Source organism: the organism of the source record quoted next, unplaced genomic scaffold, assembly GCF_019419815.1.
Source record: "Pyrus x bretschneideri cultivar Hongxiangsu unplaced genomic scaffold, Pyrus_bretschneideri_v1 Contig18, whole genome shotgun sequence".
NCBI lineage: Eukaryota > Viridiplantae > Streptophyta > Magnoliopsida > Rosales > Rosaceae > Pyrus > Pyrus x bretschneideri.
In genome coordinates, this window is record NW_025999479.1 from 4,669,658 (window position 1) to 4,686,725 (window position 17,068).

Genomic DNA, 17,068 nt, shown 5'->3' on the forward strand with positions numbered 1-17,068 from the left:
AAATTTGTTTCATATTTTTTTTAAATTCTATTTTTTTTCCTATAACTTCTATTTTACAAAATTTGTTTCATATTTTTTTTAAATTCCATTTTTTTCCTATAACTTCCTAAGCCATTATGCAACATTAAATTAAATTAAGTAACATGAAACAACATTAAACAATATAAAACAACATTAAATAATATTAACCAACATAAAAATTATACAACATAAATTTAAGTTGTAGTTTTTTAAATTTAAGTTGTAGTTTTTTTAAATTTAAGTTTTGTAGTTTTTAAATTTAAGTTATTGTAATTTTTAAATTTAAATAATAAATTATGTTTGGTCCTATGACCCTTTGACCTTAGGTTGGAGACGGTTTTTTGTGATAGCGCTAAAACGAGCCCTAAGGCCCTTTGGCCTTAGGTTCGAGATGAAGACAAATATGACGATGTATTATTTATTAAAATATTAATATATTTGAGAAAGCTAGAAGGCTGAAACGAACCATCTGATCAAACTTCGATTGGAGATGGTCTTGGGCCTCACTGTTGAGCCCCGCTTGAATGAACCCACCATGCCAGTATCCACTGCCACATCTGACTGAATGCGAACCGCCCGATCCATTGACCAAATCCGTCTGCTGCTGCTGTTCATGCACCCAGTCGCCAAGCCCGCCGTTGTTGTCCCATCGCACCCAGAGTCACCGCATCGTACCAGATCCAGATTGACCACCAACCTGCACCCAGTTCCACCTCCATGGATTACACCGCTGCTGCTTCCATATTATAGAGGAAAAAAACAGAAAAAAAAATATATAAAAAAAAGGAAAAAAAGGAATAAATATAGCCTATTGCTAGGTCCACACGGGCAAAGGAAAAATGGTAAAGTTTGTTTTAGGCCCTCACGCGTTGTTGGCCTGTTTGGAATTGTTTTGTGACTGTCACTCTGGTGTTGTACATGTGATCACTCAAGTGATAGTATTTTGTTTTTGTTTGTTGTTGCTACAATTAAGATATGGAAATCTCGTCCTTTTAGTGACGGGTTCTTTGCATACTCTCAATACTATCCAATCTGAATCTATAATCAGTTCGCTTAACGGAGCGCCATAAGTTTGACGGGATATTGGAAAACATTAGTATTTAGGTTTATTTTAATGTTTAGGTTTTTTGGTCTTAGCCCGTTTAGCATTAAGGTTTCGGTTTCTTATCTTTTAGGGTTAGGGTGAGGGTTAATTTATTATAAATATCATGTTTGTTATTCAATCGAGAACAAGTCAATTAAGATGTAATTATTCAATTATATTAATCTCGGCAATCTCGTTTAATCAATAATATTCATAGTTATATTTGATTTGTTAGTTTAACTTTTTTTTCTCTAAATCCAAAGTCAACAACACTCGTTAAAAATTTTCCTGATTGCACAAAATATTGATTGACTCAATCTTAATATTGAAAATATTTGCAATTTAAAACAAATTACCGGAGACGCATTCACAAACATATTCTGAAAAAGACATTCTTATTTTAGTACGGCGTCCACGTGCAACACTACGTAGGGGGCACATAACTGTTTTAACCGAAACTCGAGGGACGCCTGGCTTTGCTAGAGTCAGAGACCTCTTCCTTCTCCCTTGGACATAATTGTAGCCTCACTTGATCTTCCTCACAAATCATTTTCTTCTTCTTCTTCTTCCCATTAACCAAATGCCCATTTCTCTCACTCAAACATAAAACATCGCAGACACTCAAATCTTTAGCAGCCATGGATGAAGAATACGACGTCATCGTCCTCGGAACCGGCCTCAAAGAGTGCATTCTCAGCGGCCTCCTCTCAGTTGATGGTCTCAAGGTAATTCAACCTCTGCTTAGTTATGAATTCAAGTATTCTTTCTTTGCAAATTAATTATAAATAATTAATAAGGTCGGGAATCATACTTTCAATCACTATTCTAAAATTTCTCGCTTAGCGCTAAGGGTTAATCCTTGGACGTTTGAAAATTAAGAAAATGCGCCTAAACCTGCTTAGGCGCTCCCACCTAGACCGCCTAGGCACCTACCTAACTAACGACTCTAACTTAGACAAAAAATAGATAACTTTTTTCTTTGTTCCAATATTTATACTCTATATTTCACTCTACTTTGCAATTTATGTATCCTAATGCAATTATGTATTTTTTTAAGAATAAACAAGCACTTATTAATACGATATATCATAATTTACTTAAATCCGCCTAGTCTGCCTAAGCCACTGCCTAGCTGCCTAGGCACTAGGCCCCAAGCCAACGCCCGACTAGCGCTTATTAATACGATATATCATAATTTACTGAAATTTGTCTAGTCTGCGTAAGCCACCGCCTAGGTCCCGCCTAGCTGCCTAGGCACTAGGCCCTAGAACAACGCCCGACTAGCGTTTGGCGTCTTTTAAAACCTTGCTCTCAACATGATTCATGTAAATGCACTTTGGTCTGGAGTGCTAATAGTTTTGTACTTTTGAGATGCATTTTCATAAAACTGAACGCACTGATGAGCATTTACTATAAAAGTACCATCGGTGATCTCACTCTGATTAGGTTTCATTCATTGCAATTTGTAAGAGAGATCAACATCACCTGGATTTAAGATTGTCGTTGCTATCACTTGTCGATAAGAATGTTAAGGCTCCTAATATGTTATTTAATTACCCGAAATAGGTACTGCATATGGATAGGAACGACTATTATGGAGGAGAGTCTACCTCACTCAATCTCAACCAGGTAAGTATCTTAATAATAGTCCTTGGTAATCTTTTTGGCTACACAGTTTGGCTTACTTTCTTGTGAGATATTCCTACGCATGTGATTTGTTTATGGCTTCGGTTTGTCTTCTGGTTTTGGATTTCAGCTCTGGAAGCGATTCAGGGGCGAGGATAAGCCTCCAGAAACTTTGGGCTCGAGTCGAGAGTACAATGTTGATATGATCCCCAAGGTAAAAAGAACGATGCATATGTTTCTTATGGTTGTTCTTTGATTCCTTTTTTAAGTTTTACTTTCCCCCAATCTTCATATATAGGTGATGATCATGGTGTACCATTTTCTGTGTTAATTTGCATGTTAATTTTTAAGCCTGTCAATGATGTGATCTTTGCTCGTCTTTACCACATTCAATGTTTCTTAACGAAGAAATCTGTTTCAGAAATTTCATTTTGTTTTGTTAGTCTGAACTTTGTTTATTACATGAAGTCTGCTTAAATGCTGATATTTCTGACAAGTGATCGCTTAAAAGTACTAGGTTTATTTTCGGTTTGTTCTACATGTTGTTCTGATAATTTGATTCTTTACAACCTCTGTGCATATTTTGACAGTTCATGATGGCCAACGGAGCTTTGGTTCGTGTCCTGATTCACACTGACGTTACCAAATATCTGAATTTCAAGGCTGTAGATGGTAGTTTCGTGTATAACAAAGGGAAGGTGTGACTACTAATAATTTTCAAGTTCACTGAGTGCTTATTAATGTATCATCTATATGACATATATGGAACTCTTAACTTTGGTTCACCCTAATTTTGTTAATGAGGTTTTGCATTATGTTTCCAGGTCCATAAAGTGCCAGCTAATGATGTGGAAGCACTTAAATCTCCACTTATGGGATTATTCGAGAAGCGGAGAGCTCGAAAGTTTTTCATTTATGTGCAGGACTATGACGAGAATGATCCAAAATCTCATGAAGGACTGGACCTCAACAAAGTCACAGCACGAGAGCTTATTTCGTACTTCTTCTTTCTCACATCCAAAATTTGTGCAAACATGTTTAATTTCTGCATGATGGAGTTAAGATTTTTGTTTCTGACATAGGAAGTACGGGCTAGATGACAATACTGTCGATTTCATTGGGCATGCACTGGCTCTCCAGCAAGATGATAATTACTTGGCCGAGCCAGCTATGGATTTTGTGAAGAGGATGAAGGTAACGAAGCATGAACTTTTTACTATGAATATGCTGGATATGAATTATTAAACTTCTCGCCCAGTCGAGTCCTATACGTGTATTGAATGTGTTCTACGAAAGAACTGAGTTGCTCCCTTTCGCTACACCTTTCTTAACTAACAAGGCAATATATGGACAATGGCAGAGTTTTCAAAAGCACTAATTAGATGTACCCTAGAAAATTTTCTCAATCCAACTCTACAGTGTTCTATAATATACTCTACTTTCCTCCTTTCGGAAAGTTATATGCAGAGTCGCTCGCACGCTTTCAAGGAGGATCTCCTTATATTTATCCCCTGTACGGTCTAGGAGAGCTCCCCCAGGTATGCTTTCAACCATTATTTCTAGTATCTCATGGATATGCAACTCAGTTCCTCTGACTTTATGTGCTACGAAATTTGCAGGCATTTGCTCGGTTGAGTGCTGTGTATGGTGGCACCTACATGCTCAGCAAGCCAGAATGCAAGGTTATTTTTTCATGCATATCGAAAATTATCTAAATTCTCTATTATAAACCTTTTAATCCATCCTTTCGTACGTGCTATTGATACTTGACTGATGTTGCGAATTGGCAGGTAGAGTTTGAAAGCGGGAAGGCCATTGGTGTGACTTCCGAAGGAGAAACTGCAAAGTGCAAAAAAGTTGTATGTGATCCTTCATATTTGCCTAACAAGGTAACATTAAGAAAATTTTTAATATCAGCAGGGTCATCTGGCATGAGAAGCTTTTTTAAACTGATTTGAGTTCCAATCTCCGTCTCGTGCAACAGGTGAAAATAGTAGGGAAAGTTGCCCGTGCAATATGTATTATGAGTCATCCAATCCCAAACACCAATGATTCTCACTCGGTCCAGGTTATTCTACCCCAGAAGCAACTTGGACGTAAATCTGATATGTAAGCTGTTACCTCTCATGCCAAGATCACAAATTCAACAACTTATGTCACGTTGCAACGAGAACTAATATATCACAAGGACCGTAAGACCTTGTAATAATGGTACTCGATCTGATACGCCTCTGTTGCAGGTACTTGTTTTGCTGCTCCTACTCCCACAATGTAGCTGCGAAAGGGAAATACATTGCCTTTGTGTTAACGGAGGCAGAGACCGATAATCCTCAGGTGGAACTGAAGCCTGGAACAGATCTCCTTGGGGCCGTAGATGAAATCTTTTTTGACACTTACGACAGATACGAACCTACTAACCAGGGTGATGGGGACAATTGTTTCATATCCGCGGTGAGAATGAATGAATTCTTACATCTTCATTTGATTATTATCGTAAGCTCATACATTTATACTTCAATTTGTACTCATGACAACTCTGGTGTTGGAATGCATTGCAGAGTTACGACGCAACGACACACTTTGAGACTACCGTCCAAGATGTGATTGCCATGTACAGCAAGATAACTGGAAAGGTAACTCTTCAAATTTACTCCAATCAGCCAACTTATATAATTGAACATGCTGGATCAATCGTGTAGAACTTAGTTAGCTGCTGCTTGATAAACAAATCCGTCGAGTTCAAATTTGAATTCTTCTCACTGCACCGTGTTTCAGGCCCTTGACTTGAGTGTGGATTTGAGTGCTGCTAGCGCCGCTGAAGAATGAAATTTCGGAACAAGAGCAGCTACAACACTCTGTAGTTCGTTTCATTTCCTCTATTTTTTTTTTTCAAATTTCAAGCTTATTCATCATCTGTTTCTGAGATTCGTTGCGTTCGTTAAACATGTTAATTAGCAGCACCTTCTTTGCTTAAAAAGTTATTCCACTCCAAACGGTGTAGATTTATTTGATCATTCTCAAAGAAGGATATAGAATGTTTGTTCTTCTGAATCTGGCACCAATAAATAATTGTTAAGCAAAATTTAGTTGTTTACTGCTGCAATTTTACGTTTATTCAAGTTTAAAAGATAATTGATGATGTAAGTAGAGTAAGTAGAGCATCACGTGATATGCTTAACCTGAAATCAGAACTGGCCCTAAGATTTGAGGGCCCAAGGCGAGCCACTGAAGGGAGGCCCTTGAGTTCTCAAACCCTTAATGGCGTCGTGCATTCATATTATTTTTTTGTTCCGGTAATCTATTACACGACGAAAGACTAGCTGGTGCAGAAAAAAGAATCATTGAAATAGGAAGGCTCGAAATGGGTTGTGCATTCACCTTCCCTCCTTTTTTCCTTCTTTTTAAAGTTTCCTATTTTTTCTTCATCTTCCTTGAGGGTCAAGGTTCCTGCTTCTAACCCGATCATGTCCGTGAAAACGGTGCATGCCTGGGACATAGATTCCTAGGGCAACGATTGCAGCATAGAAGTAATCAAAACAGAAGTTCCACTTGTTTGGCATCCGTATAGAATACTTCTCAGAGTTCTGCAAAGGCATCAACATATTTGATGAGCATAGATCCAATAAAGACTGCTCTACACGCTCTTTGTAGCTGCGGTGGATAAGCAGAAGATGATATGCAAAGTTCCCTGTACTAGATGAGTAATAAACGACACTACCCCACACCTAACTCTCAAAACCCAGGAAACCACCCCATTTACAACACCCTTCTCACAGAAAAAAAGGCAAAAGAAAAATTATTGGTTTTACGAATCATATAGTTTGATACCTTCATGTGTGGCAGGGCAATATATGTCCTGGAATTCTTCAATATTCTCTGTAAACAGAGCTTGTTATAAAGGCCTTAGCATATTAGGTTTCTAAGGTAATTTGGGAGCAGAAAACATATGTACTGAGTTGCTCTTAGTACATGTTTTCGAAGCAAAAGTTCAAGCCAAACTGTTTTCGAAAAGAAAAAAAAAAATCTTTCATGGTTAAAGCAACAAACTAGCATTTACAAAAATCATTTCATTAAGCAAACATCCTAGGTATTTAATAGGTGCTTTTATAGACAATCTAAACCAAATTGCTAAGTCTTAACATACAAACAAAAGAAAAATAAGGGACTCACCCACTAGCCCATGAACAATCTGTTGCTCCATCCCAACATTGCAAAACCCAATTCAAAGAATAACACAAGAAAAATGAAATGTGAAAAGACATTCTCCAATTTAATTCAAAAAAAAAACAGATTGAGGAATAAATAAACAATTGGAATTGGAGGGAGCAGTAGAAGTAGAACCTCCAAAACGGCGGCGGACTGGGCGAGAAGAAGAGGGCGTTCGACGGCATTGTAAACATGTTGGTGGCCGGATTCACTGAGAGTCTTGAGAGCAAGATACAGTACCTGAAACCTGAAACACAACTCGAATTCAGTTGGGGGGGAGAGAGAGAGAGGGAGACAGATTGTGGGGAGCGGGTACCATCCGAGGAAGACAGTCCAGTCGTAGAGGGAGAGGTATAGGCGTCTGAGAGAGGATAATAGTCCCGCTCCATTGATGACTGATGTCTATGGCAGATCTACGAGCATAGATTAATAGACGAGCGCATTGATGACTGGTGTAACCCCCCATTTCGACTCTTTTGAACCCCATGCCCTCACGAGCGGTGGTAAGGATCGGCACGTGTTCGCTCGTAAGAAAATTGTCAAAATCGGATAAGTTTGGGTCGACTAGTTTCATCGCTAGCGAAGATCGAATGTTACAGTAATTAGGGGAAAGATCGAATGTGACTAAAGAGAGTTGACTTGAATATCGAATGGATAGTTGCAGTCTAATTATTTATAAGCATATGTAAGATTTCATTTCTTATCAATAAGAGATTCAATTCCCAAACGTCCATTTATGTGTGGCGACTTTTCAAGCATAATGCATGGACAACATAACTCAGGTGACGTGAACAACACAATTGAGGCGACATAAATTATATGTGACCGTTGGGCTTCACATATGAGACAATCTGCTCTGATACCATATAGAATTATATTTGTGTTAATTGTATTGTTGATCTCACAAAGATACATATATATACAAGTCAATTGACTTGGAGTACAAGAGTGAGAAACTAAGAGAACTAAGAGACCATAAGGCTATGTTTGTGTGATGGACTTTCATGTCCCAATACATTAAGGAAGTTTGCAGAGAAATAATTACAAAATGTTTGACATGGTGGATTAAAAATGCATTATATGAGCATTACAATAGCATGTGAGAGGAATTTGTAAATAACTACTTAAAAAATAACGTGGGTGTTTATGGAATGTACTGTGTCATGTACATGTACCTATCACTTGAATCTGAGCATGAAAATAATTCAATCCAGAAGATTGTGGGTCAAATACCATATGCACTGATTAATAAAAAAATATGTGACGAAATCAACTTCATCGGCTATAAATCTGCTTACATGAGTTTATGTACTAATTTGACAAATCTAATTATTCAGAAATTTTGCGTGTTGCACGCTTGACGCAGTGACGTATCTATATAAGATTCAAAGTTAGTTCATAGAATGGAGACTATCATGGTCCATGTGGTGGACCGATTAGAATTGGAGTGGAGATAATGTATTAAATTAGATATGGATATCAACCACCGTTTGATGATGTTAATTTCAATACCGCACGAGATATCGATCCTCGATACAAGTCTAGACAAATAAGGGTGAGGAGGTCCGTTTGATATCCAAAAACTGCTTAGCAATAGTATAGTTGGACAAGTGGGGAATGTTGGGGGTGAACTAAAAAGGTTTAGTTAAAGACGGATCTAAATGTTGACTGAGTAAATATCCTGTAATAAGCGGAGTAGTTATGAACCCTATAGACCATCCCCATGCCGACGACACATGGGGACCTAGATACCCACCCTATAGTTACTTGACGTCTCAATTCACGCTGTGCATCTATTTTCACTAATTCGAGCCGTTTATCACGTTTAACTTAGAGAATCTTAAATTTACTTAAAAAAGTTGCTAAAGGTGCTAATTACAGGTGCAAGCTCGATTATCCTTGACAAAGGCAGGGCTCCTGGTGGAGACACGATCCAAATTTTTGTAAGTGGACCCCTTTTTGAAATGTTTTGATGGACATATTGATGATTTTGATAAACTTACATGCCTTAGTGTTTAGTCTTACAGATGAGACTAGTTTGAGTTGTTGAGTACCTGACATTTAGTTATGTTTACTTTGTGATTTAATTTCACCACATGATTTGTCATATATTGAGTGTAGCTTTATTTGCGTCTGTAGGATAATTGCATGTGATATTATATCTAGTAAAGGCTAGATGTATTTGTAAACATGTAAATTTTGTTGCATGCAAATGATGCATCACAAAGCTTTACGTGGCATTTGACTCGTCACAAATGGACAAGTTATCAATGACATGTGGCACAAATCAAGCAAAGGAAGCTCAAAAGGATTCCGAAATTCGGCCAAAAGGGGGAAATACCCCTTAAAATCGGCAAGGGGTCCAAATTGTTCCCAAAACCGGAAAGAAAGGTAAAGCATCTTCACAAAACAAGCAAGAATTGAAGATTGGTCGCAAAATAGGCAAGAAAGCCCTGTAGATTTTGGCCAAGCAAGGGAAAGTGGCTGAAATTAAGATACAAAACATGCCTAAATTCTCCCATAGACGAATCAAGACACAAATCAAAGCCAAATCCATCCAAAGGCAAGTTTTGAGAAGTTTATAAATAAAAGGTCCTCAGACAAGCATAAAGGTCGACAATTTCTACATCAAAAGGCCGAAATTCTCACAAAAGGAGAACCTCTGCCAAAGCTTTCTTCGAAGAACGCACAACCAAAGCCAAAGCTTTCTTCAACCAAAGCCAAAACATTCCCTTGAAGAATCTACAAGCACTTGTGCCAATTGTTTCATGACTTTGTTACAAGCTCAAATCTTATAACGACGTTCGATTCAAGATCAATTCGTCATGACCCATGAATCAACAAAATCCCACAACAACATCACCTTTGCTGTAGGTCATACACAAACCTAAAGGTCAAGACTATCTATGCATTGTTTCAAGCTCAAAACTTGAGGTAACCATTCAATCGTTCGTCCGAGATCAAGTCATCGCGACCCTTGGATTAACAACCTACACATCTACATCAAATTTGAAGACTGAATTAGAGGAAAATTGTGAACAAAGATTGTAACCCTACAAATTCATCAATACAAATCTACTTTGTACACATGTTCTCATTTTATTCGTTACAGGAATTTTCATGTTTACTATTTTGGCACGCCCGATAGGACCTCTCTGTCTTTCATCTCTATCTTCAAATCCACAAGAAATACACATGGCATCAAGAAATGATCAAGTTGTTCCCGCAACCAACGTGAAGAACAAGAACATCCTTGTTGCAAGTGGTGGCACTTTCGACGTCACAACCCGAAGTAAGGCAAGACCTCTCTCTATCATTCTTTCCACCCCTACATTAACTTTGCCGAATAAGCAAAAGTACCAGAGGCACAAGCCCGTGATCACTATGGCCTCGCTAAGGGCGCCAAAGGAAGAAAGCCTGATGACTTATTCCGAGTCGTTGACTTCTGATGCCGACTCAAGCAGTAGCTCGTATCCCGTAGCCATGCAAGTCATGACTACTGGTACGACTTCAATCGAAGAGTATCTAAACAAATCAATCACAAGGTTGACAAAAATCATGGAGGAAAAGGATTTGCAGATTGTTACACTTGTTAACCTTCTGGAGGCGTAACACGACGAGAAAGCTGACCTGAAGGTTGATTCACCAAAAGAGGAAACTAAAGAAAATAAGGAGCCTCTGATGGACAAAGCTGAGGAGAAGCTAGAGGTATACCAAGTTGCGACCCTCATGGGATCTTTCTCTATCCAACAGCTGCAAGAGATGATCACAAACACGATCAAGGCGCAATATGAAGGAAGCTCACATGATTCCGCACTGTACTCAAAGTCATACTCTAAAAGGATTGACGCCTTGAGGATGCCAAGGGGTTATCAACCACCCAAATTCATGCAATTCGATGGAAATGGCAATCATAAACAACATATTGCCCATTTCATTGAAACCTACAACAATTCTAGGACGGAGGGAGACTACCTCGTCAAGCAGTTCGTGCACTTACTAAAAGGTAATGCCTTTGACTGGTACACCGACCTCGAGCCCGAGTCTATCAACAGTTAGGACCAGCTTGAAATGGAATTCCTCAACCTTTTCTACAACACTCATCACATCGTAAGCATGCTGGTGCTGAAAAATACAAAATAGTGGAAGCATGAACCTGTCGTCGACTACATTAATAGGTGGTGCTCATTAAGTCTGGATTGCAAAGATTGGTTTTTTGAAACCTTCGCCATTGAGATGTGTGTTCAAGGCATGCACTGGGGGCTACATTACATCCTCCAATGCATAAAACCAAGAACTTTTGAAGAATTGGCAACTCGATCCTATATGATATGGAGTTGAGTATTGCCAATCATGGGAAGAAAGAGCCAATCACTGACTTAAAAAAGGATAAGGTGTTCGCTCTAAATATAGACAAGACTGGGAAAAAGCTCGCCAAAAAAGCTATTGTCGTCCATACTACCCCTATCAAGACCTCCGCCGCGCCCATCAAGATCTCTTCTAAAAGAAAAATAAAGGATATGAAATGTGAGCCTTCTCGCACCCAAGATAGGTGCAAAAACACCTTGAGGGAACTGGAGCAGGAGACGTACCTTTTTCTGACTCTGACGTGGTTGCAATGCTAGACGACTTGCTGGAAAAAAAGATAATTAATCTACTTGAATGCAAGCGCCCCAAAGAGATGAATCGCGTTAACTATCCTAGGTACTACAAGTATCTTCATATTGTGAGTCATCCTGTTGGTAAGTGCTTCATCCTCAAGGAGCTCATCATGAAGCTAGCACAACAAGGACAAATTAAACTCGACCTAAAAGACACGGTCGCAACACACATTACCACGATTGTGTTCGGATCCTTTGATCTCGTGCCTCTTCAAGTGACGCATGATCCTTTTTGTCCATGCTCAAGCCACATGACACCTTCCGTACAATCATCATTGGGGGCAAGTGACCAAAATGCTCCTACCGATGATGAAAAATGATGGACATTAGTAACTACAAAAAGACAATGAAGCCAATACCACAAGCCACAAGGCCAAACGTGGAACAATGGAGAAAGCACCGCCGTCGCAACAGTAAGGAACCCAAAACAAACGTAAGAGCTACTAAGCCAACGTACGTTAGGGAACCCATAGAGCAAAAGACACACATTCATGTCTTCTTGCACGAGTACTTCCTGAATAACTTCTTCCAACAATGCATTACCGTTGCCTGTCACATGATTGAAGTAGAGATAGAAGAGCCTTTAAAAGGCAAAGCTGTTGCAATCGAGGAAGAAAAAACCTCTACGCCCAAAGAAGGCCTACCAACATACTTTAGCATCGAGGAAGCACTATTATTGCCCAAGGAGATGCAAAAAGCACCAATAGCTTTATGATGCACTTGACGAAATAAGGCTTGAAGCTCAACAACACTTGGAATGCTACCAAGCACGGTTATCCAAGACATTTAATAAAAAGGTTCGCCCAAGGTTTTTCCAAACTGGAGATCTTGTCTTGGCATTACGAAGGCCTATCAGCACAACTCACAAGATAAAAAACAAGTTCACATCAAAGTGGGCTGGACCTTACATAATACAATAGGTCTACATCAACGGTGCCTACTTAATCATGGCGAAAGACGGCTTGAAGATCGGCCCCATTAATGGAAGATTCTTGAAGCGTTACTACCCCTAAACTAAACATCGAATGCTCCTCGACTGCACGAGCTAAAATTGCAACACAGCACTAAATGCTCCTCACCTGCATGAGCTAAAATTGCAACACGACACCAAATGATCCTCGCCTGCATGAGCCTAAATTGCATGCGACACAATGCTCCTTGTTCGCACGAGTTTAAAAGGTGACACTCAACACTCCTTGTTTGCACAAGTTTAAAAGGCGACATCCAATGCTCCTTGTTCGCATGAGCTTAAAAGGCGATACCTAATGCTCATAGCCCGCAAAAACATAAGCTATGTACGGCAAAACAGAAAAAAAAAAAAATTCAAAATCACCATCAAAATAGTCAAAACCATCAAAAGCAATCCTCGGCTATTTCGATGAGAAAATTCCTCCATGCTAGGAACAACCTCTTCTTAAAACTTACCCTGGATCAGTAAACCTCCTATCTTATGGAGATCCCAAAGTGAAATCGACATCTCCCCTTGTGTCGTGTAAAGTGTGTTGGTCATTAAACACCAATGCTTGAAAATTCATGAAGGATGGAAGGATGGCGATCATAACTAAACAAAGATGCATATATAGTGTTATAAAGGCCCACATTAGTAAGTACATCTTTAGATTAGCTCAAGACATCTTCAAGCCATTCCCAATAAAACTCAACAAAGACGGCTTCTCCAGTAGTAGACAAGATACCACTCTAAGTCATAGTTTACATATGCGATCACCAAACAGCTTAAACAAAGCCGGTGAATTGTCACGAACATGGTGCGAAAGATTCAAGATAAGAATCCTCGACGTACACGCCTTCTTCTTTGTATTTGGTCAACCAAAATATATCACCTCCTAAGATACTTCAGAAGACCACGACTTGATATACATTGAGTTGTCTATTGTGGAAGAACAAGAGGCTCAATCAACGACGCACAAAGTTTCAACGTCGTTCCCCTATCTTACGAGTCGCATTCCTTCGCTAGAATAGTGATGATATTGCTTTTAAAGCACTTAAAAATACCACGGCTGCAACGAAAAAAAAAAAACAGCATAAGCATAAGAGTGGGGTGACAAGAAGAAAAAATTTGCTTTACTAAAGCAAAAGATAAGAGACAAACCTCGTGAGCATTGAAGGATGACGATGACAAAGTCACAACGACGAAAATAAATTAGCCACAAAGCTTGAGTAGCACAGCAAAAAGGGCAGCTACAAGACGATCCTTCAAAGCACGCTACAGTAGCAAAGAAACCAAAATGCTACGCAATCGCATTATACAACCCCACAGCGATTACGCAAGCAATTTCTTGCACTGCACGGTAACGTCACCATCGAGGGAAACTGCAATCAAAAGGCACTACACATCGTAAACTCGCTGCAGTCTTTTGCACATCACCACACGGTAAAAAGTGACGCACTGCAACAAGCTTTCAATAGCTACAAACTCACGGCATCAAGCAGCACACACAACAATGAATTATGAAAAAATACACACCCAATTGTCCTATAAATAAGGGTCAATTGCCTCCTAATGCTATAGGGAAAGTACATACCAAATAGCAAAAGGAAAATCAAAACAAGGAATCGCATTCTAGCTGTAACAAGGAAGCAAATTCCAAGCAAAAAAAAGTGTAAGGTGATACACAGCAATAGGGAAAAAAATGTTTTTTTTTTTTTTTTTTTGCAACAAAATCAGCAAAGAAAAGAAAAGGAAACAAAAACAAAAACAAAACAAAAAAAAAAAATTTGGAAAGGGCTTCAAAATTTCCAAAACATCAAAGGAAAGTACATTTCCTTGCCAACATACAAAAGGCAATCCCTCCAAAGTAAGGACAAGCCTTCAAGTTTCCCAAACCAAAAGGGAAACACTCCCTTAGCTGAAAAAATGGAAAGGGAAGAAAAAATGCAAATCCTACTTACCCAAGGACAAGCATTATATCTTTCCAAAACCTTGAAGGAAATCACCAGAACTTTGCAACACTTTGAAGGAAATCACCCTCATTACCAAAATTGAAGGAGATTCCTACCTAAGGAAAAAGCATTTTTCTCACACCCACAAGGAAAAAAATCCAAGCCTCAAAATACACCAAATTTATTTTGTCAAAATTATGGAAAATCAATATGCACAATAAAGATGTGTCAATTTATCCATTTTCAAAATTTTCATTTGAGATCAAGCTTCTACGGTCCTTGAAAAAAATTTCCATTTCATTCAAGATTGAGCCTCTAGGACCCTCGAAGAAAATTTTCATTTCATTCAAGACCAAGCCTCAACGGTCCTTGAAGAAATATTTCGTTCAAGCAATACGCCTCAATAGTCCTTGACAAAATTCATCATCTCAATTTAAGAAATACTCCTCAACGACCCTTGACAAAATTCATCATCTCAATTCAAGAAATGCGCCTCTACAGCCTTTGAAGAAGCAAACTAATTCAATATCAAGTCTTGACAACCCTTGAGTTAGAACATTCAGATTGCAGGACTTCAAAACACATTTCCTACATGTGACAAGCACATGCCTACAACGCACCTTGAAGTGGGGGCATTTGTAGACATGTAAATTTCATTGCATGCAAATGATGCATCATAAAACTCCACATGGCATATGACTCATCACAAATGGACGAGTCATCAATGATATGTGGCACAACTCAAGCAAAGGAAGCTCAAAAGCATTCCAAAATTCGGCCAAAAGGGGGAAATACCCCTTAAAATCGGCAATGGGTCCAAATTATTCCCAAAATTGAAAAGAAAGCTAAAGCATCTTCACAAAACAAGTAAGAATTGAAGATTGCTCGCAAAATAGGCAAGAAAGCCTTATAGATTTCGGCCAAGCGAAGGAAAGTGGTTGAAATTAAGACACAATACATGCCTAAATTCTACCATGGACGAATCAAGACACAAATCAAAGCCAAATCCATCCAAAGGCAAGCTTTGAGAAATCTATAAATACAAGGTCCTTTGACAAGCATAAAGGTTGACAATTTCTACATCAAAGGGCCAAAATTCTCACAAAAGGAGAACCTCTGCCAAATCTTTGAAGACTAATACGCTGCAAAAGCTCTCTTTGAAGAACGCACAACCAAAGCTGAAGCTTTCTTTTCACCAAAGCTGAAGCATTCCCTTGATGAATCTACAAGCACTTGTGCCGATTCTTTCAAGACTTTGTTACAAGCTCAAAACCTGTAACGACGTTCAATTCAAGATCAAGTAGTTAAGACCCTTGAATCAACAAAATCCCACATCAACATCACCTTTGCCGTAGGTCATACACAAACCTAGAGTTGAAGACTATCCACACATTGTTTCAAGCTCAAAACTTGAAGCAACCGTTCAATCGTTCATCCGAGATCAAGTCATCGCGACCCTTGGATTAACAACCTACACATCTACATCAAATTTGAAGATTGAATGAGAGGAAAATTGTAAACAGAGATTGTAACCCTACAAATTCATCAATACAAATCTACTTTGTACACGTGTTCTCGTTTCATTTGTTACAGGAATTTTCTTGTTTACAGTATTATTAGACACTAGTAAATTTATTAGCTAGTAGATGCTAACAATACACAAGTAGGCGTTTGTGTACACACACATGCATGTACTTGCACTAGTAGATGCTAGTAATCTATTGCAGTTTCTTAAGTATGATTTCTAATGTGTGATTGGCATGCATTTCTCAACTATAATTGTAGTAGATACTAGTATGGAGTTGTAAACTATACGAGTTTTCTAAAACCGGAATTAGTGCTTTCAAAAGAATTTAATTAGATAAATGATTATGATCCACTCACATTTTGTTTTTAGCTCCTCAGGACCTAGTGAGGCAAAAGTGGTAGTAACGACGACGAGTGGGCTTGGCAGTAGTGCATTCCTCCTATGAGGTAGCGTGATTCTACTTCTGTCTTTTATTTATCTAGTTATAATAAATCATAGCCAAACTTTCGGTTATACTTGCATAACGCATATTGTTGTCGTTGCATGTACTACTGCTATGCTCTGAACATGATGTGACCTGTAATATTAAGGTTAAATTCTAATGTGTCCCCAAATGGGAAGGTTGTTGTAGTCGACTTTTCGTGCATGATAATTTAGTTGTTTATAATTATTACTTATAGCTTCGTCACCATTTTGATGATGGCCAACGCATCTCCACCTTTAATTTGAGGGTTATCAGAATCAGAGTGTGTTAATCTAGTCCTTTTCACTTTTACAAACCTCATGTGTCAAATTTTACACAAAAAAACGGAGACATTTAATAGTTTTGGTTTTTCATGTGAAATATAACACATGGCAATTTGCTTTTGTCAAAGGAAAAATGCAAAAGTTGCTTCCAGTCTTATCTAAAAATAGGGATCACTGTCAAAGGAAAACTAACAAATTTGTTACTGCAACAGTCTCTAATTTGTTTCATGTATCGACGTTTCATTTTCAGGTAGTGGCATTTTTGAGGATCTCCGAAAAGGTGATCCTTTTTTA

General features: G+C 38.5%; 1 protein-coding gene and 1 long non-coding RNA gene across 6 annotated transcripts; one reads left to right on the forward strand and one right to left on the reverse strand.

Moving 5' to 3' along the window:
- Positions 1 to 1,565: 1,565 nt before the first annotated feature.
- On the forward strand, positions 1,566 to 5,649 carry LOC103937489 (guanosine nucleotide diphosphate dissociation inhibitor At5g09550). Of its 4 annotated transcripts, XM_009347437.3 has the most exons (13): positions 1,567 to 1,830; positions 2,672 to 2,734; positions 2,862 to 2,945; positions 3,322 to 3,429; positions 3,556 to 3,728; positions 3,814 to 3,925; positions 4,189 to 4,269; positions 4,351 to 4,413; positions 4,522 to 4,620; positions 4,716 to 4,840; positions 4,972 to 5,182; positions 5,290 to 5,364; positions 5,507 to 5,649. In XM_009347437.3, the coding sequence occupies exons 1-13, from the start codon at positions 1,744 to 1,746 to the stop codon at positions 5,555 to 5,557; spliced, it is 1,332 nt and encodes a 443-aa protein (XP_009345712.3). In that variant the 5' UTR covers positions 1,567 to 1,743; the 3' UTR covers positions 5,558 to 5,649. The 4 variants fall into 4 exon arrangements, with proteins under 4 accessions (XP_048438020.1, XP_009345712.3, XP_048438021.1 ...); XM_048582063.1 differs by having other exon boundaries at positions 1,566 to 1,830; positions 4,972 to 5,364; XM_048582064.1 differs by lacking the exon at positions 5,507 to 5,649 and having other exon boundaries at positions 5,290 to 5,470.
- Position 5,650: 1 nt separating this feature from the next.
- LOC103937487 lies at positions 5,651 to 7,406 on the reverse strand. Of its 2 annotated transcripts, XR_007257531.1 has the most exons (4): positions 7,254 to 7,406; positions 6,902 to 7,184; positions 5,911 to 6,315; positions 5,651 to 5,783 (listed from the first exon to the last, which is right to left on the reverse strand). It is a non-coding gene; the product is annotated as an uncharacterized LOC103937487 (long non-coding RNA). The 2 variants fall into 2 exon arrangements; XR_007257532.1 differs by lacking the exon at positions 5,651 to 5,783 and having other exon boundaries at positions 5,906 to 6,315.
- Between the last annotated feature and the right edge of the window lie 9,662 nt (positions 7,407 to 17,068).